The sequence below is a fragment of the Monopterus albus genome, unplaced genomic scaffold (genome assembly GCF_001952655.1).
Source record: "Monopterus albus unplaced genomic scaffold, M_albus_1.0 scaffold501.1, whole genome shotgun sequence".
Taxonomy (NCBI): Eukaryota; Metazoa; Chordata; class Actinopteri; order Synbranchiformes; family Synbranchidae; genus Monopterus; species Monopterus albus.
In genome coordinates, this window is record NW_018128381.1 from 205286 (window position 1) to 223518 (window position 18233).

The 18233-nt window shown below is 41.0% G+C and overlaps 3 protein-coding genes across 4 annotated transcripts in view; all 3 read right to left on the minus strand.

Annotated features, from left to right (window-relative positions):
* Positions 1-6441, minus strand: part of zfand3 (zinc finger, AN1-type domain 3) — an 8672-nt gene extending 2231 nt beyond the window's left edge. The window contains exons 1-2 of one of the 2 annotated variants that reach the window (XM_020588098.1): positions 5880-6441; positions 1311-1351 (exon numbers count right to left, since the gene is read on the minus strand). In XM_020588098.1, the coding sequence (XP_020443754.1) occupies positions 1311-1351; positions 5880-5947 (109 nt within the window). In that variant the 5' untranslated portion in view covers positions 5948-6441. Of the gene's footprint in view, positions 1-1310; positions 1352-4010; positions 4183-5879 lie in introns of those variants that run through there. The other variant, XM_020588099.1, reaches the window with a different exon arrangement.
* Positions 6442-7578: 1137 nt separating this feature from the next.
* btbd9 (BTB (POZ) domain containing 9) lies at positions 7579-16554 on the minus strand. The gene is given in 12 exon segments (XM_020588096.1): positions 7579-9376; positions 9718-9796; positions 10590-10697; positions 11035-11224; positions 11398-11507; positions 12891-13010; positions 13965-14184; positions 14346-14447; positions 14450-14612; positions 15038-15401; positions 15977-16185; positions 16422-16554. Coding segments are annotated over 11 exon segments (1836 nt in total). The 5' UTR covers positions 16162-16185; positions 16422-16554; the 3' UTR covers positions 7579-9181.
* Positions 16555-17694: 1140 nt separating this feature from the next.
* Positions 17695-18233, minus strand: part of LOC109952820 (uncharacterized) — a 9830-nt gene continuing 9291 nt past the window's right edge. The window contains exon 8 of the mRNA XM_020588097.1: positions 17695-17909. Coding sequence (XP_020443753.1) covers positions 17808-17909 — 102 coding nt within the window. The 3' untranslated portion in view covers positions 17695-17807. The remainder of the gene's footprint in view (positions 17910-18233) is intronic.

An 18233-nucleotide genomic window follows, 5' to 3' on the forward strand; every position in this document is an offset into this window, starting at 1 on the left:
TCATTTTAAAGTTATGCAGCTGTTCAGCAGCTGTTTTTCAAGTTTCAGATGTTCAGGATTCAAAGCATTTTGACGCCCACCACTAAAGAGGTTTTCCAAACAGTCTCCTCTCACACTCGACTACAAGTTAACTTTGCCAGCTGAAACTTGACTTGCTAAGAAAAAGACACGACACTGTGGACCTCTCTGTAGAATGATAATCTCAGGAGTTATTGATCCATGATGGTATTGTCTTTACCCTCCCCCCTGCAGGGAGGGTGAGGGAGGTCAGTCTAGATTTCAGCTTCTCCTCCATATGTGGGCTCACAGCCTCCACACTTGTATGTATTCAGTCTATTCTGAGTTTTACTTCTGTCTGTGATAGACAAAGTTAGGCCCTTAGGTCCTCACTGGTTGCCATGGCCACCAACATGGCTGCAATGCACCCTCAGCCCCCACGATCCTCTTCAGGAATACAGCATATAGATAATGGCTGGACAGATAGTTCCCAGCAAATACTGAACAGTACTTAACTAGAAATGTCCATCCCTACCTTCTTCTATCTGTAAACAGCATTTAAAGTTTATGGTTTAATATGTTGTCATCTAATCTTCAGCTATGACAGATATTTCCTTTCATTTTTACAAACACTTTCCTCCAAATGGTGGACACATCATTTTGGACCGAGACTCTTTCACTCCATTACCCTAGAATGACTTCTTAGCATTGTTAGCATTCCTAACTAGAATCAGATGGCACACCTGGCCTCAAGCTGCTGCAGCCGTATCCCTGGCTGTCAGAGAGAACGACTGTGACAGCACCAGGAAGCGACTTTACAGAAAAAGGTGGAATTGTTTCCCCCATTTATATGTGACAAGTAACCATTAACAATGGGAAACATGATATTTACTGTCAACAGAAAGCTTGCCAAAGATCGGTTTATGAGGTCCATATCGGTTTTAGACTGTTTTTAAAACTCATTTGGTTTGTTGGTAATGTCGGCAGCATACAACCACATTATATACTGTAACTATTAGTGTCTACAACAGGCAGGAAAGACATTTATAAATTAATACGTTCTAAGGCCCTTTTTCTTTTTGAGCAAGTTGAATTCAAGACCTGCAGATACTCTGACAAACATGCTGATATAATGACAGGAACCTGATCATCGAAGTGCTCCCTTTGGGTTTACACAACCACTGACAGATGGACTAGAGAGCAGTGCTGCTGAATGGCATGTAGATGATGGCCAGGATACAGAAGTATTTTCATCTCACTATGTAATTTGTCATCACTGTATTTAAAGAAATAGTGTGTGCTGAAAGACTTACCAGCAAAACATTTGGAGCAGAGGTTCATGGTTTTACTGGACCTAAGGAGGCAGAAGAGAATGAAGATGTACTTATTACTACAATTCTACACAATGGACATGTTTTCTGTTACAAACCCAAAGAATTTTTTTTTTTAAGACAATATCGTGGGGTTAAATGTTGAAACAAAGTTAATTACATGGAGATGTTGACAATGAAACTGTAAACAGTACATGAGCTAAGCACATAATTATCAGAAACCCTAGCAGGACCCGGGCCCTTTTTCCAAATCTCAGATGGCCATTATTATCACATCCTGACCATAACAGCTTTCATAATGTCTCCTAAGGTTTCATCGCAGGAACCTTCTCTTTGTTCTGGCAACTGGAGCTGTGCGTGGTATGAGAGGAAATCGCAGAGGACAGGGAACAGATCGCTTACAGGGGGAGGATATGGTTGTAACATATCTGGTTATTTTACAGTTTCACTGTTTTTGGTGAATGGTTGTATTTGTTGTCAACTGACTAATTGTTCAAATGCTGCCAGTTTTACACAAGAACTTTCCTGACAGGCTCAGTAGGTTCATGTCCTGTTACATGTTAGTGCTGATGTTTCCGCAGCCCAACAAAGAAGCTGTAATGTCACCAGTACTGGGTTTAGCTCGATCCAACACTATGCACCTTGCTGCTACGATGACAAACCACACCTCTGGATTCACACTGTTTGCATACCTTTGACAGTGATAAGCCTCAGTCCCATCTGTCATTGCAGCATCTTAGCACTGAGGTGGACAAAGACCAGCTAGAGATGGCAACATACTGCTGAATCTCTGGCAAAGCAGAGCATGACATGTCCTAAAATGGCCACCATACCTTTGAGGTTTGGCTACACTATACTCAAAATGCTACTGGATGCTTTGAGAGCGAGGAGAGGGGGGTGAATGCGTAATGAACGCAGGTTTCACTTTCAGAGTTATGTCCTATAGATGCCCAGAGTTCTCAGTCACATCTCCTCCTCTCTGCCACGAGTGAATACATGGGGAGAGCCATGTCATTACGCAGCAACTCATTTTAAGACCAAAAACTGATGGCTTTTTTTTATAAACCAACTGGTGAGTTTAGTCTTTAAACTGTGCCCTTAGTCTTTAAAAATAGAGCAGCACTTGGTTGGAGGCACATCTGCTACAGGCATGACCTGTCCTTCTCTCACCTTCTGCAGCTCTCTTTAATGTTCATTCCACCACAGTATGTAAGGCTGAAGCCTTTCTGTCAGGTGCGAGGCCTGTCAGTGGTAGAGAAGCTGGAGCTCCGTAGTATTCAGATCACTGTTCCTACTGGAGCTATGTGGCTAATGCAAGTGTGCACAGACTGTTATACCTCCATCAATAACTATAAATGGACAAAATTTAATAAACAGGCCTCAAGGAGCTTCAAAAGATCATACTTACTGCAAGACCATAGAAATCTGTACACTGTACCTAATTTACTGTCAATTCCTGACCAATTCCCGGTGGCTCTCTGGGGAAAATGAACAAATAAAAACAGGTCATCGCTGCAGCTACTTAACAGCAGTTAGCTCACCTCTCATCCACTTTCATTGCACCTGTCTGCCATGCAGTTTCACTAAATTTGCTTCCCACCAACATTTCATTTGTTCTTCCTGAAGACATTTTCTGTCTGCTCTCGTCTCCGTATTAAGTCGTAAAAGTTGCAGTAACTGCAAATAATTCTTCCAAATGAAACATCTTCCAATATTCTCTTCTTTGCCTGAGCCAGTGTCTTTCCAGCCATGCTAAATCCCAGAAGTTCCTAATACTGTGTTCAACAGCAAAATCCAGCCTGTTCCCTTTAAACAAAAAATGGAGGTTTAGACAAATAAAATGTTTAAAGACAGCAAGTCCAACTAAGTTGTACATTATTCTACTGACAACCACATTCATTCATTATTCGTTTAATAAAATACGGTCCTGCCTAAAAACAAGGTGACTAAATTGTTCAGAACTTAAGATAATCTACTATAAATCCAAAACAGATAAAAGGTTTCTGCACATTTTACAAAAAAAATGTTTTTCACAAAACAACTGCATAATGCCATGAAATTCCTTATTTCATGTGGGTGAAACTGGATATTCAAAAACAAGCCACAAAAAAATAAATCCACTTTGCATAAACAAATACTTCAGAAACTAGGCATTTCAGAAGCCCCACCAAATGCAAAACTAATTGAGACCATTTTATTTCAGCATCGCTTGGTCTTAAATAAATCTTAAACACTTATAGAAAGAGCTGAGAAATCAGAAGAGAAAATATCTCAGGCTGGGTGAGTGTCCCATCCCGTTGTCCAGGACAAGTGATAGTCCAGCTAGGAGAGTAGGGGAGAATATCTGATTACACCCACAGAGAGAGTTCACAGCGAGGTCAAAGATTTTGTTGACGTGCTTAAAACTAGCGATGTACAAATGAAGCCTCGAAGCTTCCCAGCCATCTGAAGCAAAAGCTGGTTCATTTGTCAAAGCTTCAAGTCCCCACAAAACCACCCAGTGGTGAAAATAATGTACCACAGGAATTTGTAGAAACAGACTGAAGCAGCACAGCTCACCCTTATGTTTGTTATAGGTTCAAGAGAGCATTTCTTCAAATTATGAAGTGAATCCCATGTCACTGCAACGATCTCCAACACTACAAACCCACAAATGTTTCAATCCCTGTCCTCCCCACTTACATCTCAAACATCCCACCAACTTCTAAGCACTTCCTGAACCAGCAAGCCCAGATGAAGCTTCAAACGTCAGTGACATCACATTTTCGAAACAATGAGCCTCGACACGAAGCTTCACTTCCCGCTGCCCTGAGTACTCAACACATGCTTCGAAGCCTCTGTGTTCAGACTATCACCACTACACATGTGGTTCATCAGATGGCAGGAGGCTGGGTGGAAAAAAAAACACACACAGATAAGACAAGCATGGAAAACAAGATAATCACCCTGAACCCTGATGAGGACTGAACTGAGACCGAGTGTCAACCAATAGAGAAGTGCAAATACAGCAAAGATATGTTTGACAGCATTTAAGGTCCATGTCCGTATTACAAAGTTCCTCATCCAGAGAGCAAAAACAAGTTTACATTATCAAGTACTCATCTAAAAAAAAATAAATAAATAAATAAAATAAAAACATTTTCCTTAATACCGGCCTTGTGTATTGGTAATGGTCTACTATGAGGTTTAGGGATACAGAACCGCTCATGTTAGTAGGTGATTTCACTGCCTTTCACTAGCACAGCTTCACCCAAACAGAAAGGACAAGTCAAAGAAGTCACCTGGTGTCATCACTGTCAGCACATAACTGCGAACACTTAGTTATAATGTTAATTCTGAACCACAACAAAAATTTGAATCTTTGTGGAAAATTTGTCAAGTAAATTTTAAGACGAATAATAAAAACAAATTAGCACTTTATACTAGTTAGACCATCAACTAAATTAACTAATATTGCATTAAACCATAAAAAAACCATAGCGGGAGCCTTGTATTGGCAGAGCAAGGGGCTACACAGAGCTTCAGTCCTGAAGGCAAACTCACAGCCTCATTCAAGATCTTTGTAAGAGGCCTTGAGTTTCAGTGCCATTTGTGAAGAGGCCTGTGTGGGCAGGGCAGCCGGCAGCCCCAGGCCAGGTGTTATTCTGAGCCCAGGCAGCAATATATGCGCACAACGCTGCCATTTGTGTCACCTGACACTGACAGGTGGGTTACTGGTCCCAGTCTGCTTACTGGACGCCACAGAATGAAGGCAACTGAGGGGGAGGGTAGGCTCTTAATCAAATGAGAAATGTGACATTATTCAGGACTGAAAATAGCCCTTCCTGGTTGTATATGGCACAAGAGTAATATCACTAATATTACTGTAATACAAGGTGCTATCGTGCTCAGTAATGAGCTGACAGTCTTATCACGCCCTGGTGTGACTTACATTCCTAAAAAGAGCAGCTGTAGTCACGTTTGCGTAACGTTGTTAAATCGATTAAAGGTTTGATGTAGTCATTTGTTCTATGGGGTAACACAGGAGATACCAGTGAATCATTTCCGGTATGCAACACATCCGCCACTTGACAAGTCCGAATGTAAAAGGGTGTAAAATAACTCAAACCCGGGTCCATCAGCACTGCTCAGCTTGAGGGGTTAACAAAAGTAACGCGTTAACAGTTTTACTACCGCTTTTCTTCGAGCTAAAACAAAAAAACAAGGCAGGTTTAAAAGGAACCTGGTGGCAATAAATCACGTTCTGTCTCGGGTACGTCATCTCATGGGTTTATAATGTACCCTAAATACAATATAGTACGCTTAAAAATAATAGCCGGGTCTGGGGCGACGAGGGTAGGGTTATTAACTTAAGAAACAGCGGATGTGTCGCTAGTTTTCAAGCTAGGAGCTTTATTTATTAGCTAACTTCCCAACCCCCCACTCTCGGCCTGCACAACAGAATAACAATGGGTTTGGACTAGTTGAGCCCTTTGAGCGCATTTCATCCGGATTTACCTTTAGGTTTAATATAGCGGATTTAATATAGTTTATATTAGGCTTAAGACTTACCCCCAAAATCCGCAGGGACATCGGGGAGGTAGACTCGGAGGTTTGCTTCGTTCACTAGTGTCTCCCATGACTTCCAACAAAAACCGATATGAAAACGCGAGGCTGGGGATGAGTCCGCGGCCTGGTCTTTCAGTGGGAAAAACGATCCAACCCTCGCGTTAGACAAAACGATAAATGTCCCCTTTGTTTTAAAGTACACCCATCGATGAAAACGGTGGTAAATTCGTCCCGTTTCGCCCAAAAAGAATCTCTTCCAACAAAACGGCTCAGTTTGAACTGGAATAATTGAACGGCACTCAAAGCAATCAGCTGGACGTTCGGACGTTACGATCGACAAACGAAAAGAGGGGGTGTCCCGGTGTGTTACTCGACACCAAAAGGCCTAGAAAAATCGCAAACCCTCCATCGAAACAGATAAAATACGATTTGACAACATTATATACATACGGCGGTACAAGAAACGACTAAATAAATAGACAGAATAAGGCCTTCCCCTCTTAGCAGATCAGGACCACCCCTATTCACACGTCGCTTGTACAATGTATGCTGGGCCGGAAACGCGTCCATCAAACCAGAAATGTCAATACTGCCTAACGAAAGAAAGGTGCCACGAACAGGCAAATGCAATATTACACGGCTAAATCCCAGAGAATATTACAAAGATAAAATTCAGAGAGTCCGTAGTCACCTAAAAAGAGTCACAAAGCGAGACTGTATGAGGTTTGACTTGCTTTGACCACTGGTTTTACTGTAATCTGTTTAACCTGATTACAGTGAGGACTTAACTCTGCAACCCATTTGTAACTAAAATGAAAATACAATCAACCTGATTAGGATTACGTCACAGAATAATCAGGCAATTCAGATCAACCTGATTAGGATTACGTCACAGAATCATCAGGCAATTCAGATATGTAATATTTAAAACTAAATGTAATACATGACTGTTGACAGTGAAGGGAAACTTCTTGAGAGTTAATAGGTCATATAATCATAAAAGGCTGACTTTGAACAGGTATTGAACAGCATCTAGATGATAGAGCAGCTCGGGGGCTGGTTTAACTGGCCCTGGGGTGGAAATAAGCTCTGGGTACCTGTTAACCTCATCTCTGTGTTCAGTGGTTGTTTCTCATAGCTCTAGTTTGACTAAACCAACATTCACTGATTATTTTAAGTAGTGAAACAAGCTGAAGCTGAAGCAAGCACAACATTGCCATAGTATCACCTTATAAAGCTGCTATGGTGAACATGTTAAGTTGGAGACTGTTAGCAGTTAGCATGGCAATGATTAGCCATTACAGATTAAAACCCACAAAGGTACACACAGCTTAAGAGTGCACATAAAACTATTTTCCTACAGCACCCATTAGTTATAAGTTAATTCTGTTGCTCATAGAGATGGGTTTATTCTCCATGGCCTCCTCTGCTCCTACATTTTTTCTGCCCTAGTTGAAAACCCTTGGTTCCTGTTCCTACAGGCTGGAACAAACACAGCAATTATTTGAGCACCAAAAACAAGGCAAAAACAATAATTGAGCTTCAAAATCAGAAGTTTTTTTTTTTTTTTTAAGTTTGCTGACAGTAAATCTGCTCTTGGGCAGCATTATACAATAACACAGGCCAAAGCTCTGGAGCATGAAGAACGCAGTGACCAACCAAACACCACTGCTGGTGTGTAACAGAAGCTCTCAAGACTAAACAGAAGAAAGATCATTGTATTGCTTGTATCAAAGACCTCCACTGTGTTTAACAGCATCAATTCAGGCAAGCAGATGGGCATGAGCCCTCACAGCAATGAACAGTAATAAATCATGTCAGTTGTTTCCATAGTCACATTTTTGACAAGCAATGTATCCAAAAGGAGGCAGTGAAATGCAATCACACTTCAACGGTCAAAAGTAATATATAATAAAACTATGCACATACATAACATCAGATGGGGACGAGGAGTGTGTTTTCTCCATTACAACATAACCTGAACACAGCCTTATTTCAGTTTTCTGGTTATTAAGGAAGACTCTGCAACCTATGCATAATATTCTAAAATATAGATGGGGATGGCTAAAGAAGGATTATGGGAATATCAGCGGGTCACCCAGGGTAGTAACATATTTCAGGTTATTTAACATCAAAATGAAGACTTTTTCAAAGACAACTCCAAAGTGCAACATCAGGAACACAAGAAACAAAGAGGAAACAGCACTGGCAACTTAATTTAAAAACAAACCTCCAAAATGATAGAAATCAACTCAGACCAGACGAATCCAAGAGGAGGAAGTGTTTAAATTAATTTAACATACAAACAAAAAGATACCAAACAGTTGTGTAGTTCTGTCAGAAGACCCACGCTGTAACCTTTATCTCTGTGTTCTTCAGTAAAATAAAGTGCCAACAGCAGCTGCTCATGTACATACTGTTAATAAGCTCTCCTCCCTAGTGCACATGTAATTTGGTCCGAGCCTCTCAGCCCCAATTTCAGCAGCTCCATTTCCCCCAGTCATTTGTGCTAAACTCTTTAAGTGCTTAAAATACAAATTAAGACACTTAATGAAATCAAGGTTTAATTTTATCTTTTTTTGAAGTATGAAGTTCAACTATGAAAATGCCACACCAGATAAAGACAGATTTTGGTTTTTAGGTCTAAAAGTCTGTCAACAAATGCTCAGCTTTTACTTAATATGCAAATGCAGAATTGGATTATGTGCTATTTGCATACATACACCACAGAATGCATTCACTCCATAGCTTTGGCAAACCGTTGAAGAATTTAATTCCAAACCTCAAAAAATATTTGATTACTATTCTGTTACAATGACGGTATGAAAGGTATGTGGAGTTGTTTTAAGACAACTGTCCTTAAAAAAATAGCTTGTTTAAGGATAACTTGTAAAACCCTGACAGCAACCGCACCCTGGTCTCACTGCTCTTTGGTGGTACAGTAGAACCACATTTCAGTACGTGCCTCATCTTTGGAGAAGTACAGACTCCACCTTGATGACTTTGAAGGGACATAATTTGAGTCTTAGTAGCTAAAAAGTACCTTCACAAAAATGTATGAGCTTATGGGTGTAATACCTAACTTTAGGTTTCAAACCTGGGAAGATTGGAGCCCTAAATTCTTCTGCTACAGATACACCAGTCTCTAATGTTGCACTTATGACAGAAGGACCACGACTTATGACAATGAGACAATCGCCTTTAGCAGCGCTAAAGCAGTGCAATCTGGATGTTGAAGGCTGTGCAAAAATGCATTCTGAAGTCTCCCTTCCTCTCAACATCTTCCAACGATAGGGCGAGTGCACTCAATGATGGGACTGTGAGGACGACGATGACGACGAAGAGGCCTGGGAGGGCAGCAGGGTGTGTGTGCGTGATGGTCGTTGGGGTCGCAGCTGTTGAGAGGCAGTCCCAGAGTCAGATGAGTCCAGGCTCGGACTGCCTTCATTCACTTCTATGTCCAGCTGAGCAGGACATTCAAAGTGAACGCAGTGGAACACCTTCAGAGAGACCACAGTCAAACATTAACAAAAGAAATCAGCGCGCGCGTGCACACACACACACAGTAAAAGAAATCCCCTAGTGACTTAAAAGTGTTCTATTGTAATAGCTACTCCTGATGGCAACAAACAGCAACCATCAGTTAAAATACCATTATTCTTCTATTAATCCAACTGAATATTAAAACAGTTTAGGTACCCAGTCATCTCTAGTAATTATTGTTCCTGACGGTTCACTGAAACACTGGTCCAAGGTAGAAAGGTGCCACTGATAAACATAAACACAAATGTATGATCTTGTCTCTTGCAGCTTTAGAAAAGAAGCAGCGAGTGTTTTTCACCTCATTGGCAGTGTTGTGTGTCCCAACAATACGGATGAAAGATGCAGGCTGGTTATTAAACTTCAAGGTCTGCCATGATCTGTGAGACAGGGAAGTAAAAACCCATCAAATCAAAAATGTGAAACATTCCGACTATGTCTCCGATTACATGTGTTTTCGCTCAGGTCTCTGATGATCATGTCCTAGCAAGGCCCTGATTACTGCACACAGACTTTTATGGAAACATTTTTTATTTTCTTTACATTAAGCCTGAAACTTTCCGTTCCTTAAAGATTGAAATGTAGTCTCCCTACCTACAAGAGCAACAGCTATTAAAGCAACATCTGCCAAACATAAGACTAAGCCAACAGTAGCTCGGTTTTACACTGGTCTCTAAGTCTTGTCAAGGGTATTACTATCAGACAAGGCTGCTTGCTTCTCTAGAGAGAAATCAGAGGGTCAAGGTCCACACAGAAATTACAAAGCTCCTCTGCTGGTGGAAAGTTCATGGTTCAGTAAAGTAATGCATTATAAATAAATACACAAAAACTGAACAATAGCAGGTATCAAAATAAAAACCTTGAACCCAGGATCAAATGCACTTTTTAACAGAAAGCTACAATAATGAAATGTGACCTAATTCATGTGCAGTTGATTTTGGATCCTTATGTCAATGCTGCAATTCAAAGATTCGTTTTCAGATTAAAGACATTCTTCACTTGTGAACTCACAATGCACCAAATAAAAAGCTGCTGCCTCTTAACAACATGACAGAAATAAGAACCTTCACTTGTGAACTCACAATGCACCAATTAAAAAGCTGCTGCCTCTTAACATGACAGAAATAAGAATGGTGGTAAAGAAAGTAAGTGAAGAGGAAATGGGAAACGCACCGACACGCTGCCCTGGTGCGGTCAACCACCTTCGTCCACTGCTGCTGATTGGTGGAGACTTCAACGTAGTAACTGTATGAGCGCTCGTCACAGTCCCATAGCAGCAGCCTGAACAGACAGAAGGAAGTGGAGACACTCCTGGTTGTTACTGACACTTCAGTATAGAGATTATGACTAAAAATCATGGCAGGGACAATTTTCATTAATACTGCAAACTGACACACAGACATAGCTGAAGTCACTTTCCATTTACTAAATGCAATTCATGAAGCCACACAAACATTTGCCACTATATGGTTAAAATTACTCTCATGTAACTGTGGGGTAAAGCACAAACACTTTAATTGATTTATTGCCAGTGATGCAGCAACTACTTCATAAGCTGTTGGAAGTTTGGTCTTTTTGTCTGAAGCCCACTCAGAGCAGACAATGTGGCCAGATCTACCTTAAGGAGCCAATGGAGTAGGGCTGAGCCAGCTGGATGACAATGGCTCCGGAGCCCAACTGGTGGCAGGTGTAGCCTGAGTCCCAGTCATAGTTGCGCGTGTCACCGTTGAGCAAGGCATTTCTGCTGCGGCTCACGCCCTCGATGACGCTGGCACATGATGCGATGGTGGCCACGTTCTCTCTGGGCACTGCAGACATTAGGGTCAGGGTTACAAACATGTTTTCCTTTTCAGTGCATAGCAGGAATTTAGCTGCTGTACTCAGCCAGAATAAAGTGAGAGCAGACACAAGAGCCTTCAAATTTCTACATGGGAAACACTACACACTGCAAGTGCAGAGCACACCTGTTGCTCCAACTTACCCACAAGTCCATTCTCCAGGGTACATGGGCTGTTGGTGAACATGCATTCAAAAGCCACGAGGTGGAAGACCTTGTTGACCGTGTTGTGTGTTCCCACAATGCGAATGTACCTGAGACACAGAGAGCAACATCAGTTCTGAGAAGGAAAACCAAGCAACCAGAAGAAAACTGACATGACACTTCACTCCTTTATCTAGTTATCTAGTAAAAAAATGGAAAAAATAAAGGTGAATTCTACCCAAATTACCATAATGTCCACAGTGAAACACATTGTATATTATACTCTGAAAAAACATAATTTGAACCATTACCTGAGCACAACATGCTCCATTACGGCAGAAATACAGCCATGCATTTTGTAAAATGCCAACATAATAAACTGCAGTAACCATTACCACAAAAGCAACGTGGACAAGGTGCGCATGCACACACACACAAAACAACACACGAAAGTCTGCATTTACTACCTTCTTTTAAAAAGTGTAATGACAGTGATGCAGTATGATGATGCAGCACCATTACTGAATTCCTTAGAACAAGTTTGAGTCATATCATTCCACATCCACTTCTGTTATCATATATCAGGCTTCACCGAGCTCCGGACTTAACCCTGATGAGTTAATTCCACAGATTTTCAGCTTCACACAAGAGTAATTAAGACAGTAATGCACAGGGAAACCTAGTTCTTGTTAGAGTCATGGTGTTATAAAGACAGACTGTATAAATTTTATTCAGTGCTGAGTATGAATCCATGATGTGTATTATCTAAATCTAAGGACAGAGATCTCATACAGTAGATCTGGAAACATTTTTATTTTCTTCCCCCAAAGTAACCACTGCAGATTAAAGTGCTCATGATATGCACTGTGACATGGGCGGTATGAATGAGTTGTTCCTTAAGGCTCAGCAGGCAGACAGACACTCAGGGTTTGGTGAAGAAATTAGGATCATAGAATTAAAGTTACCACAGGAACAAAACCCATTTTCACTAACCACTTTCCTGGAATACCTCACAGGCATGCCCACAACACAGTATTCCAGATCTGGAGTGGTTTGTACGACAGGGTAAAAGCAAGGCTGCTCAAACTAAAGAAACCCCACAACACTGTACAGAAATGCCTGAAAATACACTTCTCTGTCCTCTGCCATGCAAGTCAATGTGGTTTGTACAGTGTAAACTGTTAAAATATATTTTAAAACAAATACAGGCAACAACCTCAAAACACAGTGTGTACACCAGGTTCGGCAAGTCCCCCCCAAAGAAAGACACCCTCCATGTTTGGCAAAAATGACAGTGATGGAATCAGATGTTATTTTGACGAGTCCTGCCACCAACATCTCCAGCTGGGCATGCTGAGTGAACACCGACTAATACTGAACTACTGTACATGTGTACAAGTTCTGGTTTTCTTGAAAATGTGTAAAATTCAAAGTCAACAGTTTGGGCCAAGGAATACCTGTAAGTGAAATGGGACTAGTTTGGATTAGTTCACCTGCAAACACGTGGTGTGAAGTAGAGTTTCTGCCAGGAGCGGCAGAGGTACTTGGAATGGTCCACAACACGCACCCAGTCCAGCTCATCCATAGATACTTCGATGTAGTAGGAGTACGACCTTAAATAATCCAGAATGATATTTTAACATCAGCACACACACCCCACCGCAAAATCAGTTGGCAATGATATGAGTATAAAGTCGGTATAGTGAGGCTTAAAAATTATATTCAGGTTTCTTAATGACATAATTATTAAAAACATTTCCCAGACGAGCAAAAGTCTTAAAGCCAATTCATGCTTCTGTGTCGAATCTGCGCCGTAGGTACTCTGTAGCTGGGTACCCTGCACCAGAACCTATCGTGCACCTCCCCAGAAATGCAACTACATGTCAGGGTGACACAAACCACAACAGTTGTGACCAGTTGCATTGCATTTCCTCATCCATGTCTCTCAGTGGCCAGAAAAGCAGTCGATTCAGTGATCAGTGGTCTCCTCCAATGTCTTTTCTGCGTTGCAATAATTTCAGTAAAAGTAACTGTTGTTCAAGTTCTACTGGCTTCAGCCCCAACATGACCTGCCCAGTGTCAATCATCATTGTTTGTAATAGGTGGCAAAGAAGCCCCTCCACCAGCTAGTGTTTAGGCAGCAACGCAGAACCACTGGTATAACTATAAATGCTCATGACTGCATAGATTCAATACAGAAGCAGAAATCAGGCTTTGGAGTCCCAAATGGGTTTTGTCTGAAAGAATTTTAGAAAATCTGATTATTTTTCATTTTTATTTTGTAACAACGCTGCCTGGGGATATACAAGAAAAGGTCATTAAAAGCAGACACACAAAACATTACTTTCAGATACGCCCTCTTATCACCTGGCCAAACTTTTTAGAACCAGCAAACCTAAATATTAGTTCAATCAGTCATCTACTTTAACAGTAAGCTGTACTTTAGTACACCCTCAAATATTCAATATAAAGATCACAAATTATGCTTCATACATATAAAGGTAAATTCAAACTCTGCCATTCTAGCTTGTTACTTTTTTCAGTAGGGTGAGACCAAGTCATCTTACCGACTGTCTCTGTCCCACAGCAGGAGGCGGATATGGTTGATAATGGACGGCTGGCCCAGCTTGACCTGGATCCCAGCCCTGCCATCCTCCTCGATGGGATGTCTGGAGAAACCGTGATCCAGGTCATAGTTCTGGGTGTCTCCATCCAGCAGCGCTGACTTCAGCTCCCCTTTCACTACCTGCGCTCCATATTTCATGGTAGCAATGTTTTCCTCTGGGACTGAAACACATGAAAGAAGCCATGAATAAATGCGCTAATGAATGCAACAAATAAACAGATAATACATAAGAAAAACACACAACTATACTACAGTGCGTTTCAACGTTTTATGCAATTCACACCAGTAATATTGACAGTAAACAAATAGAGGAATAACTAACTGAGCATTCCCCGGTAGTTAAGGTCCATGTTGCGGCTCTCAGAGCGGGTCTTGATGGCATCCAGCAGGTCATCTGGGCTCAGAAGGCCAGACGGTCGCACCTGTTCAGCTTTTCTGTCAGGGTCATGAGCGCCAGCCGTACGGCTAACATTACCTCCTTTGTGTCAGGCCCCTCCCCATGCTGCCGACACCACCGACAAAGGGCCTGAAAGATTTCCTTTTCACTGGCAGCAAATGAGTCCCGCCTGACCACAGTCAGAAGAGCAGTCTGCAAACACAGGTAAAATTAGGGTGCTTGTTTTCCTACAAATAAGTGATTTTAACACATCAATTTAATACAGGTAATGAAACAAGAGTGAGTTGCGTAACAGCAGGTATGGGACCATTTATGTTGTTAGCAGTCATTTACTTCACTAAAGTCACATCAAGTGACATATTGTGCCCTAAGTGCCTGTAGTTTCATACACACCTGCATGTAAAGCTGAACTCTGCTACAGTCTCATAGAAAACACTTACTAGCCACTAGAGATCACTGTATACCATGTTTATTGTACACCAGGCACATATGAGATATTTTTCTATTTCAAACCATGTATCATGGAGAAATGAAGGTTACCCTAATATAACGATGACCCAGAAGCAATATTGATTAAGACTCTTCGTACACCATTTCGTGCTTCTGCCATCTCTTACTTTGGAGAGCAGGAGGAAGCCATCGGAAACCAACACTTCAGGTGCATGTCTGTCCATATAGGCACAGCAGGCTGCGCTGAGCATGCTCAGAGAGTAGAGACTAGCCACATCAAAAACCAGGCAGACATTGTTGGTGTGCAGGATGGTGCGGAGGAACTCTGAGGTCGAGTCCTCCAGCGGCTGAAGGCCATAACGGTGAGCCAGACCCAGGAAGTCAAGCACCACCTCTTCCCTGGCGGAGCTGAGGCTGGCCCGGCCTGTGTACAGGTAGTGTAGAAGCATGGAGAAGGCTTCAGCACGTGTCTCCTCCAAAGGCACCTCTGCCTGGGGCTGGGACTCTTTCATCCCACCATACAGCAGGGCCCTAAAGGGGGGAGAAGATGGGTTTCTTTGAGAACCCTTGTGTCCTAATTGATTTTCTCCATGACATTTTCACAAAATCCTGCTCTTGCAAGTGTTAAGCTATGTACTGTCACAACCAGTGTGGCCAACAAGTTTGGGCACCCTTCGAAGTCAGTGCTTTCTTGACAAGATGCATCACATTTGCACCCAAAATTTGCTGATATTTAGTGGTATCTATTCTTCCCTCTAGCCATACAATGTTTCCTGTACCACTGCCACCAAACAGCCGCAAAGAATATTTCCACCTCCATGTGGGCAAACATTTGCACATGCTACAATAACTTAAATTTTTTAAATTTAAGTTTATAAAATAAAAAAGTGACTATGCATTAAGATTTGCAGAAATCCTTATTATATAATGTCTGATTACTGGAGGAGTTATATTTGCTCCTTTTCATTCCCTAAAAATCACAATTAAATATTGAATTGGCCCTGGGATGCTCAAACCTTTCCACTGAACTACAGTAAAAGGAGAGGCTTTGCAAAGCATCTGTAGGATTAGTGACATGAACCAGGGCTTTAGTCATTTATAGTTACCTGAAGTAGTGACAGCGAGCTGCCAGAATGACCCGGTGCGCGGGGAAGCGCTTCTCCTCCACGATGAAGGTAACATCGCTGTACTCTTCACCGAGAACTAGGGCTCCAAGCTGCTCCGACAGCAGGTGGATGTGGTCGATCTCCGAGACGGAGGCCAGTGGACGCAGAGGGTGACTGTTGCTCATGGTCGACGGCTGCCACAGTCACATCTGACACAGGAGTAAACATGGCAAACAGAAAGTAAAACAGACATTGTCGAAAACCAGAGGCACAGCCGGGTTTCCTTACAGATATAACAGCTAGCTAGCTTAGTTCATGCTAAACGCTAACTACAATGCTATGAGCAAGCGCCAACAAATATAGACCATCACTCAGTTACTGTATTTTTCAAAACGGTTGATGTTCATACTTTAGTAAAACAACTCATATAACAAGATAAAAATACCCAGTGATGAGAATTCGTTGTCAATAACTAAGACTAGCCTGCTAAGATTTTTAGCTGTGTTGTTTACAGCCGCTGGTGTCGCGGACATTAGACACCTGAACAACCGTTAGCTAACAGTGATGTTTTCTCTCTTCTCAGTTCATTATGCATTTTAAACTTACCGAGCAGCTCTCTTTTCAGCAAGTGTTTCAATAAAGTTTGTTTTAAAATACAGCCGTAGTTATTTTTTCCACTGTGCAGAAAAATATAGCACCAAATTCAGTTTCCAATGTTACACTAACGGAAACCAATTCTAGGTCAACAGACAGGAACTTCCGGATCGAGAAAGTTTTTCAAAATAAAAGTGCGTAGTTTCTTCTTCTTTATTAGAAAACCCAAAACAATAACAAATAGAATAGAATGTAAAAAAATAAAGTTATAGTTGTACAAACAAACAACAAAATAAAGTAGAGCTACATAGGTTTAAATCAAGACATAAAAAGACATATTATAGCTTATGATTTTTCTAATTGCATTGTACAAAATAACAGGAATGTAGTTTTTGATTTCATTAACCACAGCAAGAGAAGGGTTTGCTCTTGGAGTATTTATACGTCTTACATTGTGGTATTGCTTGGTTTGTCTTTTACTTAAATAAAGGATCTTCTTTGTTCACAGCTGCCAAATGTAAATGACTTTTGTAGACTGTAAACTTGTATGGTACTTTACCTGTGGGTGGCACTACACCTATATAATGAATGTGTCATAGGATTTAGAGTTTGTTCCTTCTGTCCTGGACAGACTTGAGGCATCCTCCACAAGTCATGACTGTCATCAGCCAGTCAGAATGACTATCCATCACCACGTGAAATAAAGATGTGTTAATACATCTGATTTAAACCAGCAGCTTTTTGTCTCTTATCTCTTCTTCTCACATTTCTGTTCTTCCTGTTGTCTGTAAGATGTCACTTTCTCACAATGACTTACATCCTGTCAGTGTCTTATTCCTAATATCCTTATAAAAAACTAATTCCTAGTAATATGAATCATAGTTGTGTTTGGATTTCCACAGTTGTTTAATATGCCTTTCAAAGATGACATTTATTTAGTTCAAACAGGTTATATCACATTCAACCTCCTTTCAGGTTGTTTTGAATACTTTAAAACCAAGACTGTCACAGCTAAATGAATGTAGGCCATAAATAGTCAAATTACTGTATATCAAACAATAAAAGGAAACAAGAAAAACATGAAAACTAAAAAGTTCAAACATTAACATTATTGTCTCGTTTTAACACTGTACCACCACTTAACTAACATAAGCTTTTATTTTACAACAAATCATCCTAAAATGTTCATTTATATAACATGAACAATGATCTCAGGACTTTAGTTTGACTGATCTGGTTAGATGATGCTAGCGTAGAGGTCGCTGGGGTCAGTAGAGGAAGCGTTCACAGTGGCGTAGGTTATTGCTTCACCTTTATTATCATTGCTTTTCATCTGAACCTGAAATGAAGCAACACAGCGTCAATTACACAACAAGATTTGATTTGATTTGATTTATTCTTTCAAGCATGTAAAGACAGTTGATATGTCAACACACATAATTTTACACATATCCAACAAATGCTAATCCAATATCAATTTGCTTATACCTAGTACATGCTTGAATGGAGTAGGAAGAAGTCAGACTTATCCAGTCCTACCCCATGACATCATCTTACATCATTGGTTTGCAAGCAGTAACTCTACATAAATAATTCTCTTCTACACCACACAAGTAATATACTAAAAAAATATAACAGTGTTAACATTCTTACATAATTACAT